Genomic DNA, 14,842 nt, shown 5'->3' with positions numbered 1-14,842 from the left:
TGATTTTTGACAATGGTTCCAAGACCATTTATGGGGAAAGTCTTTCCAACAAATACTACTGGGAAAACTGGATATCCACATGAAAAAAATGAAGTTGGACCCTCATCTAACATTATATAAAAATTAACTCAGAATGGATCAAAGACCTAAAACTATATAAACCCTTAGAAGAAAACATAGGGCAAAAGCTTCACAATGTTAGATTTGGCAATGATTTCTTGAAAATGACACAAAAGGTACAAGCAACAAAAGAAAAAACCAACCAATTGGACTTCATGAAAATTAAAATTTTTTGTGTCAAAACACAACATCAACATAGTAAAAAGGCAACTCCCAAAATGGGAGAAAATATCTGCAAGTCATATATCTTATAAGGGATTAATATCTAGAATATATAAAGAACTAAAACTCAACAACAAAAAACAACCTATTCAAAAGTAATCAAAGGATTTGAATAGACATTTCCCCAAAGAAGATATACAAATGGCCAATAAGCACATGAAGATGCTGAACATCACTCATCATAACAAAAATGCAAATCAAAACTACAATGAGGGACTTCCCTGGTGGCGCAGTGGTTAAGAATCCGCCTGCCAATGCAGGGGACACAGGTTCGAGCCCTGGGTCAGGAAGATCCCACATGCCACGGAGCAACTAAGCCTGTGCACCACAACTACTGAGCCTGTGCTCTAGAGCCCAGGAACCACAACTACTGAGCCCGTGTGCCACAATTACTGAAGCCCGCACGCCTAGAGCCCATGTTCTGCAACGAGAGAGGCCACCACAGTGAGACGCCCATGCACTGAAACGAGGAGTGGCCCCAGCTCGTCACAACTAGAGAAAGCCCACGCAGCAGCGAAGACCCAACACAGCCAAATTAATTAATTAATTAATTTTCAAAAAAAAACCTATGAGAGTCCGCTCACACTCATTAGGATGGCTATCAAAAACCATGAAAATAACAAGGGTTGGCAAGGATGTGGAATAACTGGAATGCTTGTACACTGCTGGTGGGGATACAACATGGTGTAGCTGCTGTGAAAAACAGTTTGGTGGCTCCTCAAAAAATTAAAAATTATTATTACCATATGGTCCAGCAATTTCATCTCTGGGTATATCCCCAAAGGAAGTGAAAGCAAGGTCTTAAAGAGATATTTCTACATCCATGTTCACAGCAGCATCAATATTCACAGTAGCTAAAACATGAAAGCAATCCAAGTGTCCATGGATGGATGAATGGATAAGCAAAATGAAGTATATACATACAACAAATTATTATTCAGCTTTAAAAAGGAAGAAAGTTCTGCAGTATGCTATAACAAGGATGAACCTTGTGAACATTATGTCAAGGGAGATAAGCCAGTCACAAAAAGACAATTACTGTATGACTCCACTTATATGAGGTAACTAGCGTAGTCAAAATCATAGAGACGGAAAGTAGAATGGTGCTTGCCAGGGGTTATGGGCGGGGGGGAGTTATTGTTTAATGGTATAGAGCTTCAGTTTTTCAAGAGGAAGAGCACTGTGGAGACAGATAATGGTGGTTATGATTGCCAATGTTATGAATGTATTTAATACCACTGAATTGTCACTTAAAATGGTTAAGATGATAAAAGAAAATATGTGTGCAGAAATACGTATGCTCCAAAATACAAACAGTGGTTTAAAAAATCAAAGATCTAAAACATGTAACAATATAGGGTGTTCATGGATTGAAAAACTCAGTATTGTTAAGATGTAAATTTTCCCTAATTGGACTCATGGATTCACTGTAATTCCAATCAAAGTCCTAACAAGTTTTTTTGTAGCTATCCACAAGCTCTTCTATAATTAATACGGAAAGGCAAAAAACTAGAACAGCCAAAACAATTCTGAAGAACAAAGGTGCAGCACTCCCACTAGCCCACTTTAAGACTTCCTATAAAAGCAAGATAGCATGATACCGGTAAAAGATTAGACACAAAAATCAATGGAACACAAAAGAGAGCCTAGAAATAGACCCACATAAACACTGTCTCTTGAAAAAAAAAAATTCTTTTTTTCATAAACACACAAAAGCAATTCAATGGAGAAAGGATCACCTTTTCAACAAATGGTGCTGGAACCCTTGCACATCCATACACATAAAAAATGAACCTCAACACATACCCCACACTCTATACAAAAATTAACTAAAAATGGATCACAGACTTAAATGTGAAAGCTAAAACTTTACAAATTCCAGAGAAAAAAAATTTTTAATTTGTGCACTTTTGTTTGGGCAATGAAATTTTAGATATGACACCAAAAGCAAAACCCGTTTTAAAAAATTAAAATTCAGAAAATAAACTTTATCAAAATTAAAACATTTTGCTCTGTTGTTGAAAGTTGGTGTCATGGAAATGAAAACACAAACCAGAGACTGGGAGAAAATATCTGAAAATCACTTTTCTTATAAAGGATTTAAATCTAGAATAACACAGAATTCTTAAAAATCCATGACAACAGATGGCCAAAAAGCACATGAAAAGATGCTCAACATCACTAATTACTAGAGAATACAAATCAAAACTGCAATGAGGTATCACCTCCCACCAGTCACAGAATGGCCATCATCAAAAAATCTATAAACAATAAAATGCTGGAGAAGATGTGGAGAAAAGGGAACCCTCCTACACTGTTGGTGGGAATGGAAATTGGTACAACCACTATGGAGAACAGTATGGAGGTTCCTTAAAAAACTAAAAATAGAACTACCATATGACCCAGCAATCCCACTCCTAGGCATATACCCAGAGAAAACCACAATTTGAAAAGATACATGCACCCTAATGTTCACTGCAGCACTATTTACAATAGCCAGGACATGGAAGCAACCTATGTGTCCATCAACAGAGGAATGGATAAAGAAGGTGTGGTACCTCTATGACATAAATCACAGCAAGATCCTTTTTGACCCACCTCCTAGAGTAATGGAAATAAGAACAAAAATAAACAAATGGGACCTAATGAAACTTAAAAGCTTTTGCACAGCAAAGGAAACCGTAAACAAGACGAAAAGACAACCCTCAGAATGGGAGAAAATATCTGCAAACAAAGCAACTGACAAAGGATTAGTCTCCAAAATATACAAGCAGCTCATGCAGCTCAATATCAAAAAAACAAACAACCCAATCCAAAAATGGGCAGAAGACCTAAACAGACATTTCTCCAAAGAAGACATACAGATTGCCATCAAACACATGAAAAGATACTCAACATCACTAATCATTAGAGAAATGCAAATCAAAACCACAATGACGTATCACCTCACACTGGTCAGAATGGCCATCATCAAAAAATCTACAAACAATAAATGCTCAAGAGGGTGTGGAGAAAAGGGAACCCTCCTGCACTGTTGGTGGGAATGTAAACTGATACAGCCACTATGGAGAACACTATGGAGGTTCCTTAAAAAACTAAAAACAGAACTACCATATGACCCAGCAATCCCACTACTGGGCATATACCCTGAGAAAACCATAATTCAAAAAGACATATGTACCACAATGTTCACTACAGCACTACTTACAATAGCCAGGACATGGAAGCAACCTAAATGTCTACTGACAGATGAATGGATAAAGAAGATGTGGCACATATATACAATGGAATATTACTTGGCCATAAAAAGGAACAAATTGAGTTATTTGCAGTGAGGTGGATGGACCTAGAGACTGTTATACAGAGTTAAGTAAGTCAGAAAGAGAAAAACAAATACCGCATGCTAACACACATATATGGAATCTTAAAAAATGGTATCGATGAACCTAGTGGCAGGGCAGAAATAAAGACACAGACAGAGAACGGACTTGAGGACACAGCGGGGGTAAGGGGAAGCTGGGATGAAGTGAGAGAGTAGCACTGACATATATACACTACCAAATGTAAAATGGATGGCTAGTGGGAAGCTGCTACATAGCACAGGGAGATCAGCTCAATGTTTTGTGACAACCTATATGGGTGGGATAGGGAGGGTGGGAGGGAGGCTCAAGAGGGAGGGGATATGGGGATATATGTATACATATAGCTGATTCACTTTGTTATACAGCAGAAACTAACACAACATTGTAAAGCAATTATACTTCAATAAAGATATTAAAAAAAAAAGAATAAGAAAGCATGATTTTGTAGCCCCAAATCCTGAAGAGCCGTATGTAATATCTTAATGTCATGCCCATCAAACTCAGTAAGTTTGGCTTCTGCCCTCTCAAGACAAAATAAATAAGTTAAAGAATAAAAAAAAAATTTTTTTTTAATGATGCGGTACATATATACAATGGAATATTACTCAGCCATAAAAAAGAACAAAATAATGCCATTTGCAGCAACATGGATGGACCCAGAGATTGTCATACTCAGTGAAGCAAGAAAGACAAATGTCATATGATATTGCTTATATGTGGAATCTAAAAAAATGGTAGTAATGAACTTATCTACAAAACAGAGACAGAGTCACAGATGTAGAAAATAAACTTATGGTACCGGGGGATGGGAGGAAGGATAAACTGGGAGATTTGGATTGACATATACACACTAGTATATATAAAATAGATAACTAATAAGAACCTACTGCACAGGGAACTCTACTTAATACTCTGTAGTGGCCTATATGTGAAAAGAATCTAAAAAAGAATGGAGAGACTTCCCTGGGGGTCCAGTGGTTAAGACTTCACCTTCTAATGCAGGGGGTGCGGGTTCAATCCCCGGTTGGGGAGCTAAGATCCCACATGCCTAGGGCCAAAAAAAAAAAAAAAACCAAAACATAAAACAGAAGCAATATTGTAACAAATTCAACAGACTTTAAAAAAAATGGTCCACATCAAAAAAAAATCTTAAAAAAAAATTAAATTAAAAAGAGTAGATATATGTATAACTGATTCACTTTGCTGTACACCTGATACTAACACAACATTGTAAATCAACTATACTCCAATAAAAAAAATTTTTAAATATTAAATTAAAAAAAAATCAATGACAAGAAAACAGATACTTCACCAAAGATACAGAAAGAATAAAACACATATAGAAATATACTCGATAACACTAGCTAGCCATTAGGGAAATGCAACTTAAAACCACAGTAAAATATCACCTCACATCTATTAGAATGGCAAAATTTTTAACAACCTGACAATACCTAGAACTGGTCAGGATGAGGAACAGGGACGCTCATTCACTGCAAGTGGGAATGCAAAACTGCAAGGCACTCTGGAAGACAGTCTCTTAAAAAGCTAAACATAGAATCGCCATACAATCCAGCAATCATGCTCCTAGGTATTTACCCAACTGATCTGAAAACTCATGTCCACACAAAAACCCACATGTGAATGTTGATAGCATTCATAATCACCCAAAACTGGAAGCATCCAGATATCAAGACTTATTATAAATCAAGATAGCGTGAAACTGGCATAAGGATAGAAAAGTAGGCCAATGGAACAGAATAAAGAGTTGTGAAACCAAACTATATTTATGGACGCCTGATATATGACAAGGTGGCACCGCAGAGCCATAGGTAGAGGGTCAATCACTTCAGTGGCACTGGGGCAATTAGGCAACTTGATGAAAAAAATAAAGCTTGACTCCTACTCACACTAAACATAAATATTAATTCTAGATGTATTGTGACTCTACATGTGAAAGGTAAATGTGAACAATGAAAACTGTCTTCATGAGCTTTGGATAACAAAAAAGTTCTTAGATTGGACACAAAAAACACCAGTAATAAAAGAAAAAATTTATAAACTAATTTAAGTTAAAATTAGAAATAGCTGTTCATCAAAAGGCAGCATTAATTAACAGAATGAAAAGGCAAGACAGGAAAAAAACCCAGCTTGTAAACAAATACTGAACAACAGTTAATGCTGTGCATACTGAAGTATTTAGAGGGAAGCATGCTGATGTCTAAAATATATTAAGAAATACAGCAAAAATAAGATGGGGTAAGAGATGCAGAGGGATGGAAAGATGGATCATGTGATAAAGCAAGTACAGTAAAATGTTAAAGGTAAATTCAAGGTGATGAGTATACAGATGTTCACTGCAAAATCCTTTCGACTTTGCCCTGCGTTTGAAAACCGTCATAACAAAATACTGGAGGTAAGAAAAGCACCCCAGGTAAAACCTGAGTATGGATTTGGTATCAAGTTTGCTTTAAACTTCAATGTGCATGAATCACTGAATCTTGTTAAGATGAAGTCTTGATATAACAGGACTGAGGTGCGGCCTGAAACTCAGCATTTCTAACAAGCTTCCAGAAAATAAATAACTCCTTTCAGTCAATAAGAAACAGACAGAAAACACCCACAAAAGGTAACAAAATGTCCAAAAAGCATGCTAGCAGGAAATGCAAAGTAAGCCCATACAGAAACACCACCATACCAGAATGGCTCAAATAAAAAGAACAGTAATTAAGAGCTAGCAGAGAACATGAGGCAAGTGGACACCCAGACACTGCTGATGGCCGTACAAGAGGACGGTGCTTAATGAAAAATATAAGCAATACAGCAGGATACACATGTGTACACGCCACCAACATAAATTAAAAATGCATTCACACCAGAAACAATACACAGTTTGTAAACACATAAACAGAACAATATCCATTAAAAAATTGGGGGGGGGGTGTGGAAAAGGAGCTGAAAATTGAGTCTGGGGAAACCAGGAAACAGGGACCTCAGGGACCTTACACGACCTCCCACCTGAGGACCTCCATCCCTCTCCCACCAAAAAAATGAAAAAGAAATAAAGAAAAGAAGTGGAAATGAACAAAGCAGTAACTCACCCAGGTCTTCTTCGCTTTCGGCTGCTCCTGGGAAATAAACAGCCACTCTAGGACCTGCTCCGTCCCGGGACTCTTGTGCCTCTGCCGGGGTCCTCCAGGGAGAGGCCTCTGGTCAGGGGTCTCTTGACCCAGGATGGATCCCTCCCCTTGAAGCTTTCTGATGCCATCGTGCGTGCTGTCTCGCTCCTGGAGAGGTGGGACCTGCAGACCCAAGAGCAAGCTCACTTTTGCGAGCACTTTTCCTCTGGGCCCCGACCTTGGTCTCCTTTGCTGGTGAACGCGCTCACCCAGGCTGGGCTGGGGGCTCTGCAGACTGTGGTCAGTGCGGCTGGGGGGGGGGGGCACAAGTGAGAGGAAACGGAAATGGGGAACCCAGCACACGACCACAGCCACCCCCCACCGCCAAGACTCTGCACAGGCCCCCAGGAACCCTGGAAGTGCAGCAACCACCCAGAGATTTAAACAACTTCGGGCAGACACTCAAGAAGAACATGATGCCAGATGGTAAGGAGGGAACGACCCTGCTGGAGGCGATGTACACGAGAAATAGGCTGTGGACGAAACAGTCTGTTTCAGTAGAGCTTCTTCTCTCAATATCTGGATGTCCATGAACAATTCACTTCATCTCTCTCACTGAGTCTTACTTTTGTTGTTAAACATTGAGAGTAGGATGAGATCAGGGGAACAGTGTAGTCTTTTAATCTCCCAATAAAAACAAAAGAGGCCTACCAGAATAGCAAGAGAAGAAGCCCAGAGATGTCCACAGACAGACAAATGGACCCAGGTGACAGGGCTCCTCACAAACCTAGGATCCAGGCAGATGTGACCTAACTGCAGAACTGGGGCGGGGGACCGGGGGCCACATGCTGCCGATCTCCAAAGTCACCCCCAACAGGAGAGCACCTCCCGAGGGGAATCTGAGCCTCTCAGGCTCAGAGGTGCAGGTGACTAAAACAGACGTTCCCTAAGTCGCTAAGTGACCTAACAGTGCTATGGCCACCTAGGAACACAAAGGTCTGAGGAATCACGGGCAAAGCGTCCCTTCCACAAGGACGGGTCTTCCCTGCGAGGGGAAGCTGCTGGAAATGGAGCCCAAACTTATCAGCACAAGTGAGAAAAAAAAGATTCAGGCAAAGAGAGGGACGAGAGAAAGGAGATTCTGAGAATGAGAGGGGAAGGAGAGAAAAGGGAAGAGAGAAAGGCACTCGGCAGTCAGGGGGAAGGGTCCAGAGGATGCTCATTCCAGAAGCTATTATAACAACAAAATACAAGGGGTAAAACTGAGAGAAACATGTTAGGATACAAGGCGTGCTGAACTCTAGGAAACACCGGGCTAGAGGCAGAAAAAAGGCTTCCTGACAAGGCTTAGCGTTGAGTCAGGTCAGGTATGTGTGTATGTGTGTTTGCTTATATTTCCAAAAGAATCACTGAGAGGATGAACTAGAAACTGTAAAAATGGTTCCCTCCAGGGGAGGGAGGGAAGGAACAGAGCAGGAGGGATGGAGGCTTGTCTGAATGACACTACGTACTTTCTACTTTGAATCATGTACATATTTCACATGATCTAAAAGAGGAGGGAGGGCAATCCCTAACGCTGAAAATAAATGTCAACAAATACATTTATTTATACAATTGGAAACAAAACTACAACGGACAACCATTTTACCAACTGACTTAACATGTGGTATTTAACTGTGTATTCTTTGGATAAAATGGGCTACAAAGACAGACTGAACCTCATTTAGTACCCTTGTTAATGGTAACAAATTGTTGTTTTAAAACCGTCTTATGTATGCTATAGGACATGACAGTTATATCACTTTTTAAGAACCAAGATATCTAACACATGACAAAAAGCTGCAAGAATAAAGCTTTTAACCCTCACGCACAGCTGGTGAGAATGTAAAATGCAGCAGCCACTTTGGACCCAGCTTGGCAGTTCCTCAGTGTTAAACCCAGAATTACTGTATTACCCGGCGATCCCATTCCTAGGTATCCGCTCAACAGAATTAAAAGCCTACATCACAGAAACGCTTGCACACAAATGGCTCTAACAGCCTGATTCCTAATAGCCAAATACCCGTCAACGGATGAAGGGATAAACCATATGTGATCTATACATACAAAGGCACGTTATTTAGCCATAAGAAGGAATGAAGCACCAAAAAATGCTACTACATTATGAACCTTAGTACTATAGGTACCTGACAATTAGCTTCTTTTGACTGTAATGCAAGTGCCTGATCGTACTGAAAGCTTCTGATTTCTGAGGCGCCACTTCAAAGACATCCGTCTTCGATAAGCGCACTGCCAGCCACACGGCGGGATAAGGAGTCAGGCCGCCCCACCTGACGTTCCCCTCCCAGAAAGCCCTGGGTGACCTAGGTAACTGCTCACTGGAGTGACCCCGCTCTTCCCTTCCAGTGCCTGAATTCTCAGCCTTATTTTAAATTCACCAATAAATAATGAACCGGGCTTCCCTGGTGGCGCAGTGGTTGAGAATCTGCCTGCCAATGCAGGGGACACGGGTTCGAGCCCTGGTCTGGGAAGATCCCACATGCCGCGGAGCAACTGGGCCCGTGAGCCACAATTACTGAGCCTGCGCGTCTGGAGCCTGTTCTCCGCAACAAGAGAGGCCGCGATAATGAGAGGCCCGCGCACCGCGATGAAGAGTGGCCCCGCTTGCCACAACTAGAGAAAGCCCTCGCACAGAAACGAAGACCCAACACAGCCATAAATAAATAAATAAATAAATAAATAAAACCTTTAAAAAAAAAAAAAAATAATGAACCTGCGACCCCCCCTTGACCCCAATAATAAAGGCAGAACCTCAACCCCCCTTGACCCCGGTAAAGGCAGAACCCCAGGTGCACAGTCTCGTCCTCTCCCTCTCTGCTGTGTGGCCCCCCGTGTACCACGTACCCCGCAGGGCCTGTGAGTTAATAAACCTTACGTTCTCGTTGTTCCCGACGGTTGCTGAGGAGATGCGCCTTGCAGTCACAGTAAGAACCACAAGGGCTGGTCCAGCCACGACGCTGGCTCCAGTCAGGGGAACGTCTGTGGGGCTGCCACCAGCAGCACGGGCGCCGGCGAGCCCCGCCCCAGGCGCTCTGCGTCACAGCGTCATTCCTGCCAGGCTGAGACCAACACAAAGCTACCTTGAAAACACTACGCTAAATCCAGGAAGCCAGATACACAGGGCCACCTCTGACATGATTCTGTGTACACAAATGCCTAGGATAGGGAAATTCTTGAACACACCAAGTAGATTAAATGGCTGTAAGGGGATAGGGGATGGAGGGGATGGAGAGTGGCTTGTGAATGGGGACAGGGTTTCTTCTGGAAGTAATGATAATGTTCTGAAATTGGATACGGTGATATTTAGGCAACTCTGTGAATACTAAAAATGACTGAAGGAACACCTTAAAAGGGTAAATTTTATGGTATATAAATTATACCTCAATAATGCTTCTATATAAAGAGTAATTTTTTTTAACTTCAATGATTTTTAATAAATTGAAAGTTTTGCAACAGTCCGCTCATGCAGGTTTACAGCGTTCCTACTGCCTCAGACATTCCTCCGGAGCCGAGGCCCACGCTCACCCCCGACGCCCAGACAACCACTGCTCTGCTCCTGTGCACAGATCTGCCTGTTCCGGACATTTCACATGACTGGGACCACACGAGGTACTGCGTCTGGCTTCTTCCGCTCAGCACAATACTTTGGAGGTTTATTCTTGTTACAGCACACACCAGAGGTTTGCTCCTTTATTGCTGAATACTGTTCCATTTTGTCCATACGTTCACCACTTAATCCACATTTAGATTCTTTTTAGTTTTGAGCTACTATACAAGTCTTTGTGTGAACATGTCTTCCTTTATCTTGGGTAAATTCCTAGAAGTAAAACTGCTGCACTGTACAGTAAGTTTATATTTAACCTTTTAAAGAAACTGCCAAAACCTTTACAAAGTGACTGTACCACTTTATATTCCCACCAGCAGTCTACAGTGGTTCCAATTTCTCTACATCCTTGTCAACACTTACTGTCTGCCTTTTTGGTTATAGCCATTGGGTATAAAGTGGGACTTCATTATGATATTAATCTTATTTCCCTAGTGACTCATGATGTTAAACATCTTTTCCGGTGCTTACTTGCCATCTATACATCTTCTTTGGTGAAGTGTCTGTTCAAATCCTTTGCCCATGTTTTAAATTGGGTTGTCTGTCTTCCTACTGAGTTGTAAGCATTCTTCATATATTCTGGATATATCCTTGTTATCAGGTACATGATTTGCAAATACTATCTCCTGGACTTTAAATACTTAAAGTCCCGGTCTGGGACTTGTGTTTTCATTTTCTGAATGGTAACTCTGAAGTTCAAAAGTTTTTATCTTGATGTGGCCCAATTTCTATCTCGAAAAGCACAACCTATAAAAGAGCTTTCTGGGCTTCCCTGGTGGCGCAGGGGTTGAGAATCTGCCTGCCAATGCAGGGGACACGGGTTCGAGCCCTGGTCTGGGAAGATCCCACATGCCGCGGAGCAACTGGGCCCGTGAGCCACAGCAACTGAGCCTGCGCGTCTGGAGCCTGTGCTCCGCAACAAGAGAGGCCGCGATAGTGAGAGGCCTGCGCACCGCGATGAAGAGTTGCCGCCGCTCGCCGCAACTAGAGAAAGCCCTCGCACAGAAACGAAGACCCAACACAGCCAAAAAAAAAAAAAAGAGCTTTCTAAGAACTTTAGCCTAAGAGAAGGTCATGAATATTTTCCCCTATGATTTCTCCCAGGAATTTTATAGCTTTTGCTCTTGAAGTCTACACTCCAACTGGAGGTCATCTTCTGGTATTGGGTGAGCTAAGAGTCACGGCTCATCTTCTCAGAAGATTTTTACTTGTGAAAACATAAAATACGTAACATAAACTTAGCATCTTAACCATTTTCAAGTGTACAGTTCATTGGAATTCAGTACCTTCACAGTGCTGTGTAACCATTCCCAGCAGTCACATTCATCTCCAGAACTCTTCATCTTGCAAAACTGAAACTCTGTATCCTCTGAGCAGTAACTTCCCATTCTCCTCCTACCACGGCTCCCTGACAACCAGCATGGACCACACTTTCTATGCTCTTGACTACTCTAGGAACTGAAACCATGCTCCACAGGGTTAACAGACAGTGGCGACTAACAGAAATTCTCGAGCTCGTCTTACAGAGCAGCAGCCAAGGGGCAGCTTGTTAAACCCCCCGCCTGAACCCGCCCTCAGTGACTAAGCTTGCCTGAATTACTAACTGTCCCCTAGAGGTAACACCTCTGACATATGGGTCACTATATCAATGGGCACTTAAGCGGTTTTCCAGAAACCTAGAGTCAGCTCTTGTCCAGTGCAAGGCAGCCAAGACCGGTTGGGACCGCTGACCCTAAAAACCGGGCCTGCACACATGTCTGATGAATGACCGCCTGGTGTCAGAGGGCCAAAACCTCCACCCTCGGATCATGCTAAGTGTCTACATTTTTGAACTCGTATCCCACGAAGAAGCATGTACCCCAATACGCCTGCACAGAACACAGATTACCTCACCTTTTCCCTACTTCCAATCACTTCCCCACACCTAAGACCTCCCTACTTCTTTATCCAGGGAATATCTCAAGGCCCTCACCTGCGAGGAGACAGACCTGACATTTGTTCTCCCGTCTCCTCACTTGGCTGTCTCGTGAATAAACTCTTTCTCTGCTACAAACTGCAGCACCTCAGCGTTTGGCTTGCTGCGTGTTGGGCGAACAAACCTGGTTCAGTAACAGAACCTCACGCAAGTAGAATCTTACAGTATTTGTCCTTTTGTGACTGGCTTATTTCACTGAAAACAATGTCCTCAAGGTTCACCCATGTTGTAGCATGTGTCAGAATTCATTTCTTTTTAAGACTGAATATACACATACACACCCACACCCCATTTTGTTTATCCATTCATCTCTTAGTGAACAACTGGGTTACTTCCACCCAAAAAAGAGTAATTTCAAAAAAATAAATCTTTTAAACTCTGTAATTTGAATTGGAAATATCAAAATGAATCATAATTTTTTTCCTTTCCAAAGATCCCTAGGTCTGCCTACTGAAACAGCCCAGAAGTAATGACATTCCAGTATCAACAGTGGTCCCTGAGCACACTCCCTACGAAAAGACACAGGCTCCTGGAGAAAAGGTTGATTCCAGATTTGGGACGGGAAATACGCAAATGAGCGGAGAATACCTTCTTGGGCCCAAAAGCAAGGAAGCCAGGAAGCCAGCTAAGACTAACAGAGTCTTTCCAAAAAGCCTCAGAGCCAAGCTGAAAGGCTCCCTTTGGCTAAGGCTGGGACAATGAAACCCTCTAAAAGAATACTGACTGCAACTGATTGAAACTAACTGTAAACAGTATTAAGATTTACGAGTTTCTTAATCATACTCAAATTAACAAAAAGAAAAAAAAATCAAATGAAAAACTCACTGCTGTCACCAATGGATGTAACTAGCGCATCATCTCCTTAGTGAAAACTGGCAATTAAAGGGAAAGAGTTAAGCATAGATCTGCCATCCCTATACAAATCGTGTCTCTGGGTAACCAAACGGTTCTGTTGATGAAGAAATGTTCTTTTTTAGAGAAGCATTCTGTAAATTCTTTCAGAAAATTCCTGCTACAAAAATGGAAAGAATGATAGAGTTAGAAAGTCACCACTTTGTAGATGCTGTGAAATAACTGGCCGAGGGGAAGGTCATAATTGATGAAACCGTTAGAAAAGGCTGATGGGAAACTTCACAACAACAATACCACACCGTCACCCCTGACCCCACCAATTGATCTTTGCATCACCTAGAGCGAGTCAACCAGACATACGTGCCTCCTGAGGTGACAAGACAAAGCACTATCAAGTATTCTTGCCAAAAACATTAATAAATGAATCTAAAGTCTCTAAAGATAAATTTCAGTTTACCAGAAATACTGGTGACAGGAAACATGTTAAATGTGACCACAAGGAAACAGAGATAAATCTAAAATGAAGAACATTCTGAAGGACAAATGGCTCAGCATCTTTAAAAAGTCAATGGGGGAAAAAAAAGAAAGAAGGATGGGTTACTCTGGATTAAAAGAGACTTAAAGTATGTAACAGTAAGAAGTGTGTACCTTGTTTGGATTTTGATTTGAACTTGCCAACGTTAAAAAGGAAAATGAAATCTGAACATGGAATAATTCCATGATACCAAGGAATTATTCTGTTAGGTGTAATAGTGGTATTATAATTATATTAGAAAACGTATGTCTTTTAATGCCTAGTGATGTACGGATGAAATAACATGAGAACTGAACCTGCTTCAAAATACTTCAGAGTATTTTGGAGTAAGGTACCTTTATCCTATGCCTTAAATTTTTCCTTTGAAGAATTTTTCAAGAACAGTGACCACCACACAAGAAAATAAAGCTTTCAGAAAACTAGACAACATGAACAAGAACCAATGAAAATCAACAAACAACAGAAAGAAAACCTTGTAGCCAACAGACAGTGCAATTGATGGACACTGGTTATAAATCAAATATTATATTCAAGGAGAGAAAGGCAAGCCTTATGACTTGGCAAGGGCTTGGACAAATAACTTAGCAAGCACATTTGAAAAAGAACTAGAAAGAATTTATAGGAATGATAAAAATACATCAACTGAAGTCTCTTTAATAGCAGGTTAGGAAGAATTAGTAAACGAAAGGACTAACCGAAAGAAATTATCTAGAAAGTAGTATGGAGAGACAGATGGGCAAGAGAGGAGAGCAGTGATACACAGACTGAGAAGGTCTATCATAAGCTGCACTAGAGTCTGAAAGGAAACAACAGAGCAAATTTTAAAATGGGGGGTGGGGCACAGCTTTCTGACAGCAGGCAGGTATCTAATGAACGTAGAAAGAATAATGAAATTAGATAAAACTCATTTGTCAACTAGCATAATAAAAACGCACACAAGAATCACCCATGCAGGCTAAATGAGTGGGTGAAAGTTTGAGGACTAAAAGGTAT

The 14,842-nt window shown here is 41.2% G+C and overlaps 1 protein-coding gene across 5 annotated transcripts in view; it reads right to left on the bottom strand.

Moving 5' to 3' along the window:
- ZNF10 (zinc finger protein 10) overlaps positions 1-14,842 on the bottom strand; it is a 112,501-nt gene that overhangs the window by 16,403 nt on the left and 81,256 nt on the right. For all 5 annotated transcript variants that reach the window (XM_057526037.1, XM_057526024.1, XM_057526025.1 and 2 more), the window contains one exon: positions 6,806-7,006. In XM_057526037.1, the coding sequence (XP_057382020.1) occupies positions 6,806-7,006 (201 nt within the window). The remainder of the gene's footprint in view (positions 1-6,805; positions 7,007-14,842) is intronic.

This window comes from Balaenoptera acutorostrata, chromosome 13 (assembly GCF_949987535.1).
Source record: "Balaenoptera acutorostrata chromosome 13, mBalAcu1.1, whole genome shotgun sequence".
NCBI lineage: Eukaryota > Metazoa > Chordata > Mammalia > Artiodactyla > Balaenopteridae > Balaenoptera > Balaenoptera acutorostrata.
This window is presented reverse-complemented; position numbering and strand designations above follow the sequence as displayed.